This window comes from Manacus vitellinus, unplaced genomic scaffold, assembly GCF_001715985.3.
Source record: "Manacus vitellinus isolate BGI_N305 unplaced genomic scaffold, ASM171598v3 scaffold_12_pilon, whole genome shotgun sequence".
Classification (NCBI taxonomy): domain Eukaryota; kingdom Metazoa; phylum Chordata; class Aves; order Passeriformes; family Pipridae; genus Manacus; species Manacus vitellinus.
The window spans coordinates 5,252,542-5,266,404 of record NW_021938949.1 but is presented as its reverse complement, the minus strand read 5'-3'; the positions used below and the strand labels follow the sequence as shown (position 1 = coordinate 5,266,404).

At 57.8% G+C, this 13,863-nt stretch overlaps 2 protein-coding genes across 2 annotated transcripts in view; one reads left to right on the top strand and one right to left on the bottom strand.

Moving 5' to 3' along the window:
- FAM83G (family with sequence similarity 83 member G) overlaps positions 1 to 9,692 on the bottom strand; it is a 19,229-nt gene extending 9,537 nt beyond the window's left edge. The window contains exons 1-2 of the mRNA XM_008928084.4: positions 8,372 to 9,692; positions 1,396 to 1,563 (exon numbers count right to left, since the gene is read on the bottom strand). Coding sequence (XP_008926332.4) covers positions 1,396 to 1,563; positions 8,372 to 8,866 — 663 coding nt within the window. The 5' untranslated portion in view covers positions 8,867 to 9,692. The remainder of the gene's footprint in view (positions 1 to 1,395; positions 1,564 to 8,371) is intronic.
- Positions 1 to 13,863, top strand: part of SLC5A10 (solute carrier family 5 member 10) — a 40,015-nt gene that overhangs the window by 22,469 nt on the left and 3,683 nt on the right. Inside the window, 2 exon segments of the mRNA XM_029957894.1 lie at positions 13,154 to 13,261; positions 13,619 to 13,769. Of these exon segments, the coding sequence (XP_029813754.1) occupies positions 13,154 to 13,261; positions 13,619 to 13,769 (259 nt within the window).

Genomic DNA, 13,863 nt, shown 5'->3' with positions numbered 1-13,863 from the left:
GGTGCGTGGCCCGGTGACGTCAGGAGCAGAAACATCACTTTTCTGCCAAGCAACGGGCGAGGCCGAGCGACTCACGGCTGGAGAGGGGTGTCTGCAGGCCCCGAGTGACACTGCTGGGCTGCTCTGCTGTGTTTGCATCTGGTGCTGGCAAGGGGAGTGTTGTGCCCAGAGGAAAGCCTGGAACTCCGTGTCCTGTGGCTGGAACCTGGGGCTTTGTCCTGTAGCTGGAGTGAGGGTCTGCACTCCGGGAGCTGCTCCTGAGGCTGATACACTCCCCCCATCCTCTCCTCTGCCCCTTCATCTTCCTCTGCCTTTGCAGGAGAACACCCTGATAGGTCATTTTTTTCTCTGCAACCCCTGCACACACAGGGAGGTGTAAGGAGAATCCTAGAATCCCATAACTGTTTGGGTTGGAAGAGACCTTAAAGCTCATCTCATTCCAACTCCCTCCTGTGGGCAGGGACACTTTCTACTACACCAAATTGCCCCAAGCCACATCCAGCCCGGCCCCTTGGGTTTGGGGCACTTTGGGCTGGGGACCGACCCCTGTGCTGCCAGACATCCCCCCTTCTGCTTTGTCATCCCTGGTTTTACACAGGATCTGTGCACAGGAGCTATTCCATGTGCATCCCCCAACACTCCAGGGCTGGTGAGCATGGTGTGTGTGGGCAGGTCAGTCCCACCAGTGTGTGCTGCCCTGCACGGACGGGAGCAGTGAGGGCATCCTTGGCAGCTGCCAGGGCCGCAGGCAGCGTGGGTGCCTCCCTGCTCTGCTCCCGGCCCTGTGCTGGGGCGGAGGCTCCGGAAAAGGGGAAAATCAAGTTTTTTAATTCCAGCCTCTGGCTTGCGGGAAAGCCCGAAAGCGAGAGAACCGGCCGGCGGTTGCTCCTGCCGGTCCTGCCCCTGGGGCAGCAGCAGGAATGGGGCTGGCAATGGCACAGATCCGGCCCTGGCATGGCATCTGCTGCTCCTTCCCTCTTGCCAGCTTGTTCCCTCAACCCACCAGGACACGCTGAGCTCGCAGGTTTGCCGTGAGCTTTGCAGTGCCCTGTGTGACCTGTGCCTGCTCTTGCGGGGCTGCATCTCCCCAGGCATCCCTCTGCCCCAATTCCAGCACTGGCTGGGTACCAGCAGCCCCCTGGGATTTCTGCACTGAGCTTTGCTGGGTGGAAATCCACGTCCCTGTCTCTCATCCGTTCCCCTCCATCCTGCTGCTCCTGGATTAGGGCATCACCTTCAGCTTTGGCTACAGGAGAAATGGACAAAACTCCTTTGGCACTGCCCAAAGTTCAGGGGCTGTGATTCCCCAGGACAGGAGGGAGCAGAGTGGATAACTCTGGTTACATCCCTGCATTGGAGAGGTTCCCCAGCTCGGACCCCTCAGACCATCCTCACCTTTAGGTGCCCGGTGTGCATATGGGCTCGCTCGCACATCTGCAGGAAGTGCTTCACGTTGGTCTCATCCAAAATGATGTAGACCCCCACTTTCCTCTTGAAGCCTGCGTCCAGGAGGTCCTTGAAGATGTCTACATCAGTGAACATATCCATGACCACCGCGATGACCTGGAGAGGGGAGAGGAGAGATGAGTCTGGGCAGCAGGGCCGGGGACAACCCAAAGGTATGGTTGGTGCTTGTTTTGTGAGAGGCAAGGCAATGTCATCTCTGTAGGAGGCTGGGATTCAATGTGGGGGAGCCCAGGATCCCCTCCAGCTCCAGCCAGCCCGAGGGTGGAAAGCAGGAGTCCCCAGTCCCATTCCTTTGCTGTCGCTGTGGGAGGTTTCATCTCCACAAAATGTGTAGATGTGGCACTTGGGGACACAGTGTGAACATGGCAGTGCTGGGTTAGTGGTTGGGCTCCATGGTCTTATATGTTTTTCCAACCATAACAATCCTGTGATTGCAGTGGTGGCCCATAGCATAATATACTCAGGAAAAATTGTTTGCTGAGGGTGAATCCAACTTTCCTGCCTTTAATGAGCTCCACAAATTTCAGAATCCAGTTTCTGGCTGAGAAGTTTGGTGTCCCTTTGCTATCAGCATTGCAGGGAGCACCAGAAGGGGAGACCTCTGATTTAATGATCATAGGGTTGAAAAAGACCTCTAGGATCATCGAGTCCAACCATTAAATGATGGGTCTGTCTGTCCAAGGGCATGTTGTGTGGGGTGGTTGCTGCCTCTGGAGTTATCATACAGAATCACATGCTGGTGTTGAGAGAAACACTATAAAAAACAGCTAAAAGTGACTTTAAGCTTGGCAGAGAGTATTGAGATACTTCTGAGGTGCTCTCAGGAGCTAAAGTGACTTTTAATCCCATTTAAAACCAGACCTGGATGTGAGCTGACAAGGTTCCTTAAGAGCAGCCAGGAGTTCGCAGCTCCCAGTTCCCGTACCCGGCTGTTCCAGAGGCTGCTGCTCTGGCTGGATCCAGAGTCAGCTCCACACTGTGGGGTCAAGGCAGAGCACTGGGGCAGTGTCTGGGGCTGCTGACACCCCTCCTGCTCTCAGTGCCCAGCCTGGGGTGCTGCTCCAGCTGCACAACATCCCTCCTCCCTCCCGGGCTGTAAAGAGCGGAGCAGAGCCAGGATGGCCGTGCCAGTGCCAGTTGGGTTTGTCACACAGCAACCTCCCTGATATTCCCAAGCTGGAGCTGCCTTTGTACCCAGGGCGTTTGCTGCCCTGGCACGGCCAGGATGAGTCCCACAGGTGATAGGAAAGTGGATCTGTGCTGCATGGAATGGCTGAGCACCAAAGGTCACTCTGTGCCCATGGATTTGGACTTTCTGGAGGTGGCATTGCTGGTGGCAGTGAGCAGCAGTGGTGGTGTATGAGATATGGCAGGAAAAGGGGCTGGAGGCAGCTGCCTGCAGCCCAGCTGAGCCTCCTGGGGCAGCCCCACAGGGATGGCTGCCTCCCCTCATCCCGGGGGAGCAGCTTGTCATCAGGGTACTGGCACGTCATTGTCCCGTGGTTGGAAAGGTGTCAGTGCTCCCATCTCTGTGGTTGTTCCTGGAAGGTGCCCTGGGTTGGGAAGATGGGTGCTCTCAGCCCTCTGCTCTTCCAGGATGGCTCTGCTGGCAGTGGCACGAGGCTGAGCTGGGCAGGACACCAGCATGGGAGTGTGAGGGGACACAGGGAGACCCTGGGATACTCCTCCTTCAGGAAGGAAGGGATCGGGATGGTGCTGGGCACTCACACAGTCAAACACGTCCAGTCTGGAGCTCTCAAAGCACCAAGCTGCCTTTTAATTAGGTTTGTGCCACAGGACAACCTGGAGAGCTTTAATTAAGCAGAGGATGGCGCGTTATGACATTGCTGCCTCTTCCTTTTCTGCAGGCGATGGGGTGAGGAGCGAGGCTGTGTGTGGAGCCCCAGCCCTGCTGTCTCTGATGCTGCCTTGGCCTCCCCAGCCCTGGCCACATACAAGTGTTTTGGGAAGTGCCAAGGGAGGATTTATGGCTCTGCCACTCGATTTTGGCTGAATTCCCATTTATCCTCACCCGAGAGCCGCTCACCAGGTTTTGCTGTGAAAGGCTAAATCCTCACTCCCTTGTGCCTCTGCTCTTGTGTTTTGCTTGTCCTCATTGTCCTGGTGAGGAAACTGAGGCAGGAAACCGGGTGCCTGCTTTGCATGGATGTAAAGTGGGACGGGTTCAAAGCTGCTCTGGGAGCTCTGGGCTTGGATTTGCTGTGTACAGCAACTAACTGGGGAGGAGCTGTGCCGTCTGCTGCGAGTCCTGGGTGAGGGGCACCTGTGGTGGGACGGTGTGTGCCTGGTTTAAGAAGGTGGGTTTGGTGGCAGATGGTTTGTTTCTCTCTCTGACACCACTGATCCACGTGGCTGTGGTCATGTCACTCTGCCTGTGCCCTGTGTTTTCTCCAGAGGAAGCTGAGGGCTCATAAAATGGAGATGACAATAGCACTGACCTTTATTTTGGGAGGAAAAGAGAATTTTCTCACTGTGGCCCCAGCACTCCCAAGGCCTTGGTTTGCTGCTGTGGCTCTGAAGATGTGAAGGAGCTTTGTAGGGGTGCGAGCAGGGGATGATTACACCCCCCATGCCAAGCCCCGCTCCCACAGGGATGGTGAGAGAGCCGTGCACGGCAGGCAGTGGCCCAGGGTGGCTGGCTCTGGCACAGGGAGGCAGCCTGGCTCTCGCCCTCTTGCCCACATTTTCAACCCTATTCCTCCTGCTCGGCTGGTGCATCCTGTCACTGCTCAGCTCCCACTTCCCTCCCCTCCACGTCTCGCCTGCAGGACAGGCTTGGCCTCGCTTTGGCTCCGGGATCTCACGCCCGTGTGCCAACACTGCCCTGGCATGGAGTGGGCTGGGAGAGCGAGGATGGTCCTGGCAGTGCTCCCCAGGTGGAGACTGTCTGAGGTGAAATCTGCTGCATGGCTGCCTGTGCTTGAACCAGGGCTGGGACCGGCTGGGTCTGTGCCAAACCCAGGCATGGGGGCAATCGGCAAAGGATGGAGGTCTGTCTGCTCCGGAGCAGGGAAATCCTCCGTGCTATTTGTGTTCCAGCTTGGGGAATAGAACTGTCTGTGCCATCCAGCTGTGGGATGCGAGCTTGGCACCCTTGTCCCTGTCACCTCTACCAGGGCAGCACTCCTTGCAAGGACATCTCCTTTCCCAAAGCCCCTTTGCCAAGGGCATCCCAGGAAGCTTTGCCATTCATATGGAAGATGCAGAGGAAATCAGCCCCAAATCTACAGCTGGATGCTCCCCGTGCCCACAAGGGTGATACTTTTCTTCTCTGGGTCCCAGAAGCTGCCAGGATCCACTGGATACAGCAGATGTGCAGGTGCCAGGTTCCAAAACCATGAGGAGTGGTGAGCACGACATCCCCCCGGACACCGGGCAAACACTGCTGGGATCCTTTGGAACAGCTTTGATGAGCACTGCAGGATCATGTTTTATAGAGGAAGTTGCAGCTCTTTATTAGCTCACTCTGAATCATCAGATAATGAGTTTTGGGGCACACCACGTGGGCATTTAATAAATTAGGCAGGCACCAAGGCACAATTAGAGGAAGCGTGTTGGGATGGAGGAGAGGTGGGACAAGTAACATTAATAATTGCTCTCCCCTGTCGACCCTTTCATCCAGGAATGGAGGAAGGTTTTGTAAACAGTAATTAATAGGGCCTCCCAACCTTCACTGGAAGTTGCTCAGGGTAATTGTATCACCACAATCCCAACCTGGAACCTCAAGTGCAGAGAGGAGGTCAGAGTCGCTGCTCTCTCTGGTGGCTCTGGGCCAAGGTCAGTGTTTTCAGCCTGCTCCGATTTCTGGTCAGACAGAGCCAAAATTTAGAGAAGAGGAGGGAAATCTGCCTTCCTGCCCATCATAGAATCATTTGAGATTGGAAAAGATCATCAAGTCCAGCCTGTGCCTGATCTCCACCTTGTCACTCAGCCCAGAGCACTGAGTGCCACGTCCAGTCCTTCCCTGGACACCTCCAAGGGTGGGAACTCCACCACCTCCCTGGACAGCCACTTCCAATGCCTGACAACCCTTTCCATGAAGAAATTCTTCCTGCTGTCCATCCTGTGAGCTTTGCAGACTGAGGGGATTCGCAGTGAGGAAGAGATGGCCATGCCATGGCTGGACCTGGTGAAGGTCTCCAGGGTGAAGCCTGGTGGGTGCACCACATCCCTGACCACCTCTGCTTGTTGGCCACAAAGATGGGGATTTTCAGGGAGAGCAGGGATGTGGCCACAGGATCCTGCCTCTCTTCTCTCTCATTTATTCCCAGAAAGAGGAATCCCAGAAAGAGGAGAGGATCATTTGCATCTCCCTGCCCGGCACGCCTGGATTTGAGGCTCTGAACTCAGCAGCACTTGGTCTCATTCCTGCAAGCAACAGGGTTCATCTGCACCCTCAGAGCAGCCCCACATGCCAGTTCTCTGCTTCCTCACCCCAGCTCTGCCTGCACGACCTTCCCAGCACCAGCAGCTCTCACGTGGGCTCTGAACTTTCCTCGGCTGGGGCCTGTCAGGGGACTTTGATCTTCTGGCCACGGGACAGCAAATCCTGCAGTGGGGTTTGGGGTTCAGCACCTGGGAGCATTTCAGACCAAGGATCTGAGACAATGTCAGGAGCAAGGGTCATCCCCTGGGATGCAACAGTGAACCTCTCCCAAGTCTGTGCCCCTTTGCAGGTGGATGAAGAGCACTGCTGGTGTCTGGAGGGATGGGACAATTCAGCAGGGATCTCCCCAGGGAGGACAGAGTGCATGGCCAGCCTATGTGACATCTGATGGGGTGGCAGCAGGACAGTCCCTCTGTCCACCCTCAGCTTCCTCAGCCAAACTCTTCCACCTCTGAGCTGCTGTGAAGACCTTAAGCCTTGGCTAAAATCAGCAGGCACAGAGGAAGGTGGTCTATCCCAGTGTCCCCACCCTTAGGAGCACCCACAGATGGTCACTCAGGCTCTGAAGCATGACAGCACGTTCAGCTGCAGTGACTGTGGTCTTTGAATACGGGGTGGGAGACCACGGAAGAACCCTCTTGCCAGATCCCATAACTCCTGCCATCCCCAGACCCTGCAGCCTGCAGGATGAAGCACTCACCCTCCTCTATGTTTGCTGGGGTGCCATAAGCATCAAGGAGGCTTCTGCATGTCACCAGTGGTGTCACCACGTCTCATTCCACTGGCAGGGACCGCCTGGACCAGGAGGCAGCTCTGCTGCCCAGCCCTGCTCAGGGGGCATCAAGGTCCTGGTGATGATCACAGCAGCATCAGCCATGGCCCTGTGGCTTGGAGAGGCTCCAAGGGGAGGTGGGGATGTGCAGCTGCCTGACTCAGCCACCGGCTCTGGAGAGGAGGAGGTGTGGGATGACTCAGGAGATGCCGTTTGCGTGGGGCAGGTGGGAAGTGGTGAGTAGGCAAAGCCAGACAGGAGCTGCAAGCCCGAGTCAGAGGCAGCAGGAAAGACCCAGGGATGAGACATTATTTGTTGTGGGATAATTCTCCCATCCTCCAGCCCACGGGACTGCAGCCCTCCCTTCCCTTTGCCCTCACTGCAAAGTGCTCTGGCGGGGAAAATGTCACAGGTAAGGACAGGTCACTTTGACTTTCGTGAGGTGACAGTGGCCAGAGATGGCTCCTGCCCACAGTGGGCAGCCCTGACACCCACATCAGCCTTTCCTGTAAGCCTTGGATGTGTTGGGAGATTAGTTTTCCTGCCTGAGCTGGGGCTATTCATGCTCAGAACTCTGGTCCCATGGTCCTGGAGAAGCTCTGATGGCTGCATGTCACCAGGTTTCCCTCTCTTCTGACAGGATCTGCAAACCCCAGCCCTGTCCCTGGAGGAGCCAGGCAGACCTGATGCATCCCAGCCTGTCTCTCTCTGCTCCATAGCCACCCTGGCAGTGTCTCCCTGTTTTCCTGCTGAAGCATCCCCCAGACTGGGATACTCCTTCCTTGGAGCGCTCACGGTATTGGACGCACAGAAGTCAAAGAGCTTCAAAGCACCGAGAAACCAGCAGATACTGACCCCTCCTGCACTTCCCAGCTGGGATTAGATCACTGGGAAACACCAACAACCTCTGCCCACCACCACTGGCCTTCAACACATGCCATCATCTCCCTCCTTCCCTGGTCCTCCTGCCCGTGACACCAGCCTGAACCCATTGCTCATGCACCCCCACTCCCTGCTCCTTGGTTGGATGACACAGGGAGGACAAGTCTCAACCCAAACCCCTTCAGCATCTGCCCAGCCTTGTCCTGCTCACCGGCTCATCCTTTTCCTCTGAAAGCCATGATGAGGCCAGCTTGGAGCACCACAGTTATCTTGGGCAAAACTTGACCCTCGTGTGTCAGTGCCAGACCAGAGGCTTTGGCTACTTTGCCCCAGGGCTGCACTGGGTCTCGGGGCCACGCACTGGGCAGACAGTGGACACAAGGACAGAGGCCAGACCATGACCCTTGGGTCACGTGCCAAACAGCTGGTGGACTCAAGGCCAGATCATGACCCCGGGTTCCTGTGTGCTGCCACGTGCTGCCACACTGGGAACAACAACTGTGGGGTGCCTGGCACTGTGGCCTCGCAGCTGGGAAGCAGCTCAACCCATTTTTCTCCGCAGCGGTTTTCCCCACAGCCCTGTAGGGACCCTGGAATTAACAACGCGGCCATATGGACCATGGGAAGGGTTGTGTTCCTCCCAGGGAATGCTGGACCAGGCGAACAGCATCCTCAGCGAGACCCGACCCCCAAATACTGGTTCCACGGAAAAACCCGAACGCCTGCCCGCGCTGCCTTCGCTCGGGCACAGCTTCCCGCGGGACAGGCACTGCCTGGCAGAGCAGGACTTCCAGCAGGACGCCCTGGGGCACATCCTGCCCCGTCCCCACGGCACGCCTCACCTTCTGAGCCTGGCAGATCATCTTCCTCACCACCTCCTTGATGTGCGCCTGCCCCTCGATGGGCGGCTGCATGTAGACGGTGGCGCGGGTGACCCCGCGGTAGGCGATGGTCTCGGGCCAGCCCAGGTCCAGCTGCGGGATGGAGCGGTCGGACCTCTGGGGCCAGTACTCCAGGGAAGGAGCCATGTCCTGCTCGTCCCCTTGGCTGTTGCCATCCCCTTCGCTCCCCCCTGTGCTGCCGCCGTGGCGCGGGATGTACTCGGAGCCGGGGTCGTACGTCTCCAGCGTGTCCAGGATCTTCTTGAGCTCCAGCTCGGAGAGGAAGTCCCTGATGTTCTCCCTCTTCAGGACCTCGTAGAAGGCGTCGCGGCCACGGGAGGCCAGCGCCTCCAGGGCCAGGCGTTGCTCCTCGCTGTAGAAGAACTCAGGCTTGGACTCGCTGGACCTCCAGTTGACGTGGCTGTCGTCCAGGCACTGCACCTGGGAGAAAGCCATGGTGACCGCGCGCCTCTCCCGGGGGAGCTCTGTGCCCCCAGCGAGCGCCGGATGTCGGCAATAAATAAGGAATTAATTATTCTCCAGTCTTTAAACACACGATCCCCTTTGCTTCGCCCTCCCTGGCTCGACGGGCAGCTTGGGAAAGGCAGCGCTCCCTTTTCCAACGGCTCCTGCCACGCCGGAGCTCCTCTCTGCCGGGGAGGAGGATTTGGTTTCTGGCTTGCTCCCGGCTCCACGGGGTGAGAGGGCTCCAGGCAAGATAAACACGGAGCTTCCCACGGCCGGGGCTGTGTGACGGGGCAGAGACAGCCCCGGGTGTATGAGCACCGCCAGGAAGGTCCTTCACCTCCGAGTCCACGCTCTCCTCATCCTCCGCTCTCCCAAGACAACGATAACGCACCCGACGAAATAAAAAGTGGGGAAAAAAAAGAAACAAAGAGAAAACTGGCTTAATGAAGGGCAGCGAGAAGCAGGATTTCTCGGCCGAGACGCCGTCCCTGGTTATCCCCCCTGGAACAGCGGGTCAGCCCGTGGGTCTGGTGGCGAACGCTCCCCGTCAGCCTCCTGTGCATCGCCCTGGCTGGCAGGTCGATGGCTCGGGGCTCCTGCCAGCGCGCAGTGCCGGGGCCGGACAGGTAACAGCAAGAAGTGAAAAGAGGAAAAGGAAAAGAGTGATTCATCCCTCCGCCCTGCCCCACCTGCAGTCACATGTTGCCTTCACACATTCCCTGCCCTGCCCCGATTAACTCTTTCGGCTGGTGTGTCCTCACGCCTCAGACCCGGAGCCTGGGAACCCCCCGGAGGGTGCCGGAGGGTGGTGGGAGGCTGGGGAGGGCTTTGGGTGTTCGTCTTAAAAAAAAAAAAAAAAAAAAGAAAAGCGCGCCTCTCTCCTGAAATCCCTCCCTCTCCCGGTGTGCCAGCTGGTAAGTCAATATTTTCCAGGAAAACAGCTCTGTCCTGTGGTTAACCCCTCCTGTGCTGGTGTGGGAGCTCGGAGCCCAGGTGGGTCCCAGGGGGCAGCACCGGGTCGGAGCTGCTCGAAGGCAGATTTAGACAGGATAGCAGGAAGCATTTCTTTAGGGAGAGGATGGTTCAGTCCTGGAACAGGCTTCCTAGAGAAGTGGTCAATGCTCCAAACCTGTCAGTGTTTAAGAGGCATTTAGACAATGCCCTTAATTTTTTTATCAGCCCTGAATTGGTCAGGCAGTGGGACCAGATCACTGCAGGGCTTTTCCAACTGAAAATATTCTATTCTGTCCTGTCCTGTCCTGTCTGGTCCCTTCCTCTATAAAGTTTGCAGCATGGACATGGACATGGTCACGTCACCAGACCTCGCTACGGCAGATTTCATTCACAACTGGGAGATGGACAAAAAAAACCCCACCCTGGATTCACCAGTTGGGGCTCACAAGCCAGAAACGTGGACCTTTCTCCTGGAAGCTCAGATGAAGACGAATTTCAGGAATTGGGGTCAGATTCTTGCGCCAATGCAAAAAAAAGGAAAGTGCCATGGGCTGTGTCTCGCTGCCTCCCTCGCGTTGGTGCGGCTCATCTGGATCTGCAGCCGGATAAATGAGGGCCCTGCTTGAGTCAGGCTCCTGAGGCGAAGCCGCCCGTCTGCCCGGCTGCCCGGCCATCAAAGTGCTCCTCTCTGCAGGCACAGTGGCCCTGCTCATCCCATGGTGACAAGTCAGGTGAGGGGCTGTGCCCAGCCCGGCTTTGTCCTGTGCAGGAGGCGGCAGCGGGGCTGGGGGACACAGGGATGTGACAGCTGTCTGTTGGGATCATGGAATCATTTAGGCTGGGGAAGCCCTCTAAGATCATCAAGTCCAACCCAGCACTGCCAGGTCCAGCGCTAAACCATGTCCCCAGGTGCCACATCTACGGTGTAGGGGGGAATTAAGCATTTGGCTCCCACCAAATAGCAGCTCAGGAGGTGCTTCAGGTGGACCTGACGAATTTATGGAAAGGCTGTGCTGACTCCTTAGGGATTTTCCGGTGGTGGGATGTCACTTCCATGCTGTGGCCTGGCCAGTGAGTGGTACAGCAGAGACTGAGGGCACTGGAGCCAAAACTGGATGTTTTAGGTGAAATTCCAGCCCTGATGAGCAGAGGACAGTACATGTGACAAAGCCAAGCACTGAGCCAGCACCCACGGAGGGCTCCAGGGCCTCATTCCAGTTGTTGTCCCCCCTTGGGTAGGTTGGGAGATGCCCTGGCTCGGTGCATGGAGCGTGGGTGTGTGTGGCGTGGCTGGAGTGTGCTGTGGTTGTCCCCACCTCAGCCACTGCCACCCGCTCCGGCTGTTTTTATTGTGCCAGGAGATTTACGGGCTCTTTTGCGGGGTGTGTGTGCTAATGATTTATTGCCTGTGGTGTAAGTGCTGCATCCCATCCATCGTGTGATGCACTGGCTCCTGGAGACAGCTGGTAGGGGCGGATTGGGATGGCAGAGCTCCACACCTGGAGCATCACCTGATCCCTGTATGGGGCGAAGACACCTGGATCCCCCATCCCCAGTTCCTGGGGGCTTGTTCACCCAGNNGTCTTTATTGTGCCAGGAGATTTACGGGCTCTTTTGCGGGGTGTGTGTGCTAATGATTTATTGCCTGTGGTGTAAGTGCTGCATCCCATCCATCGTGTGATGCACTGGCTCCTGGAGACAGCTGGTGGGGGCTGGTTGGGATGGCAGAGCTCCACACCTGGAGCATCACCTGATCCCTGTATGGGGCAAAGACACCTGGATCCCCCATCCCCAGTTCCTGGGGGCTTGTTCACCCAGGAGTCTTTGCCCCACACAGTGAATTAAGCGCCCAAATTCAGCCCCTGTTTGCAGGGACAGGTTGCTGTGCCTGAGCAGGTCAGTCCTCCCCATTCCCAGTGTCCCTGGGCTGATCCAGCTGGACAGGCAGTGCCTGGTGCAGACACAGCCCCTCTCCTGCAGCCAGCTCCTCCCGGCTGCAGAGGGGAGCAGTCATTACAAGCTCCTAATTAATTTTCCATCTCTAGCAGAGGGCCTAAAAGAGGCAGTGGGGCCCAGCACTGGGCTCTGCTCCTGGCTTGGGGGCTCTGACCGCTCCGTTGGGCTTGGCTCCCGCTTCCCGCACGCTCCGGGGTCCCACCGAGGGGTTCCGTGGCTGAGCTGAGCCCTGGGATGGGTGTTTCAGCAGGAATATAACACCCAGACAACTGCCTTGCCCTCTGGAGCGCCTTCCACCCTCCAGCCACCAACCATTTGCATGGAGCCGAGCACAAGGTGGTGGTTTGGAGGGGAAACTGAGGCAGGGACGGTGATGGCAGCTTTACTCACAGCTCCTGGGGAACAGAGTCACCGGAGCCCCGGCGCTGGCTCTCACCTTGGGGAAAGGCGGCCCAGGCTGGGAGTTTTTGACATCCCTGGGATGTGCTGAGCATTGCCTGTGATCTGCCCCCACCGTGTCCCGCTCCCAGTGCACCCCATACTCCTTTAGGGAAAGCCCCAAGGTGTCACCAGCTGGTGTTTCAGGCAAACCGGGGGTGAGGGCTGCCCCCTGCTTGGGTTGGGGGTCACCACATGAGAGAACCAGGATGATGCTCCCCGTCATCACAGGGATCACCCGTGCTCGTCCCCGTGCTCCTGGGAGGGCGGGTGTGGACCGGGGAGCCAGGCAGCCCATCCATATTTATGCCTGACGTTAATTTCCATCCATTTCAATATTTTATGAGCATAACAATAAAAAAAAAAGAAAGGGTTCAGTGCTCGTTGAGCCATAGAAATAATTGGGTGTTGATGGCCCTGGCATGGTGCCACGTGTGTCCTGGGAGTTGCTGGTGCTGCCCATGCCTGAGAAATTGCCACAACAGTGCAGGAACCTGGATGGCCCCATGTGTATGGGGATGGACAGTGCCTGCCCTGGGGCTCTGTGACCTCTGGCTGTGGCCCCGGGTCCTGGTGGGGCTCTGGAGGTCCCCCCAGGGCAGTTGTCACTGGATTTAATGTGGTGGTAGATCCAACTGGTGCTGAGCCAGGTAAGAGCAGCAGGAGGTGAGGGGATGCTGCTGGGATGGATCTCGCTGATGGAGAGAGATGGTGTTGAGGCTGATGAGATAATAAGGTGGGGATGCAGAGGTGGATTTCCACACAGGGTGTGCTCCCTGTTTCTCCACCCCGTCCCCTGCAAAGGTCTGGGCACCATGGCCATGGTGAAGGGTCAATATCTGCCGCAGTGGGAGCGGGTGAGAGGGGGTGCAGGGCTGGCCCCTGCCCTGTGAGGGGTCTCAACATGTCACTGCTTCTGTCCCTCAGATTCCGTGGCCTGTGTGGACCCCGAGGAGTGCACCCGTGTCTGCGGGGCCGCCGTGGGCTGTTCCAACATCGCCTACCCCAAGCTGGTGGTGGAGCTGATGCCCAGCGGTAGGTGGGTGGGAGGGGGTCACCCCATCTCCACCGGGCTCTGCTGCACCCTGGGGCTGCTGCCATGGCTTGACTGTTGGGGGGGACCCCATGGATGGTCTGGGTGGGTTGGTGCTTGGGACAGCCCACGCAGCCCCTCCGAGGGCGGCTCCAAAAGTGAGGTCAGGGGATGTGGGTGACCCTGTGGGTGACAGCAGGGTCTCGGCATCCCGTGGTGCAGCTGGGGGTTCCCAAACCCCATCCCTGCCCCAGGGGAGACCCCAGAGCGTGCCTGCAGAGGGTTAGGCATTATCCTGGGGTTGTCCCATGCCACCTCTCCCAGTTCAGCCGCTCCCTGACACTTCCTCTCCTCCCCAGGGCTGCGGGGTCTGATGATCGCGGTGATGATGGCAGCACTCATGTCATCCCTGACCTCCATATTCAACAGCAGCAGCACCCTCTTCACCATGGACATCTGGAGGAAGCTGCGGCCGGGGGCCGGTGACCGGGAGCTGCTCCTCGTGGGCAGGTAGTGACCGGGGGTTTCGGGGAGACTGGTGGGGCCAGTCCAGCCTGAAAAATGCCTGTGCTCAGCCTGGTTTGTGCACGGAAAACAAGCCCTT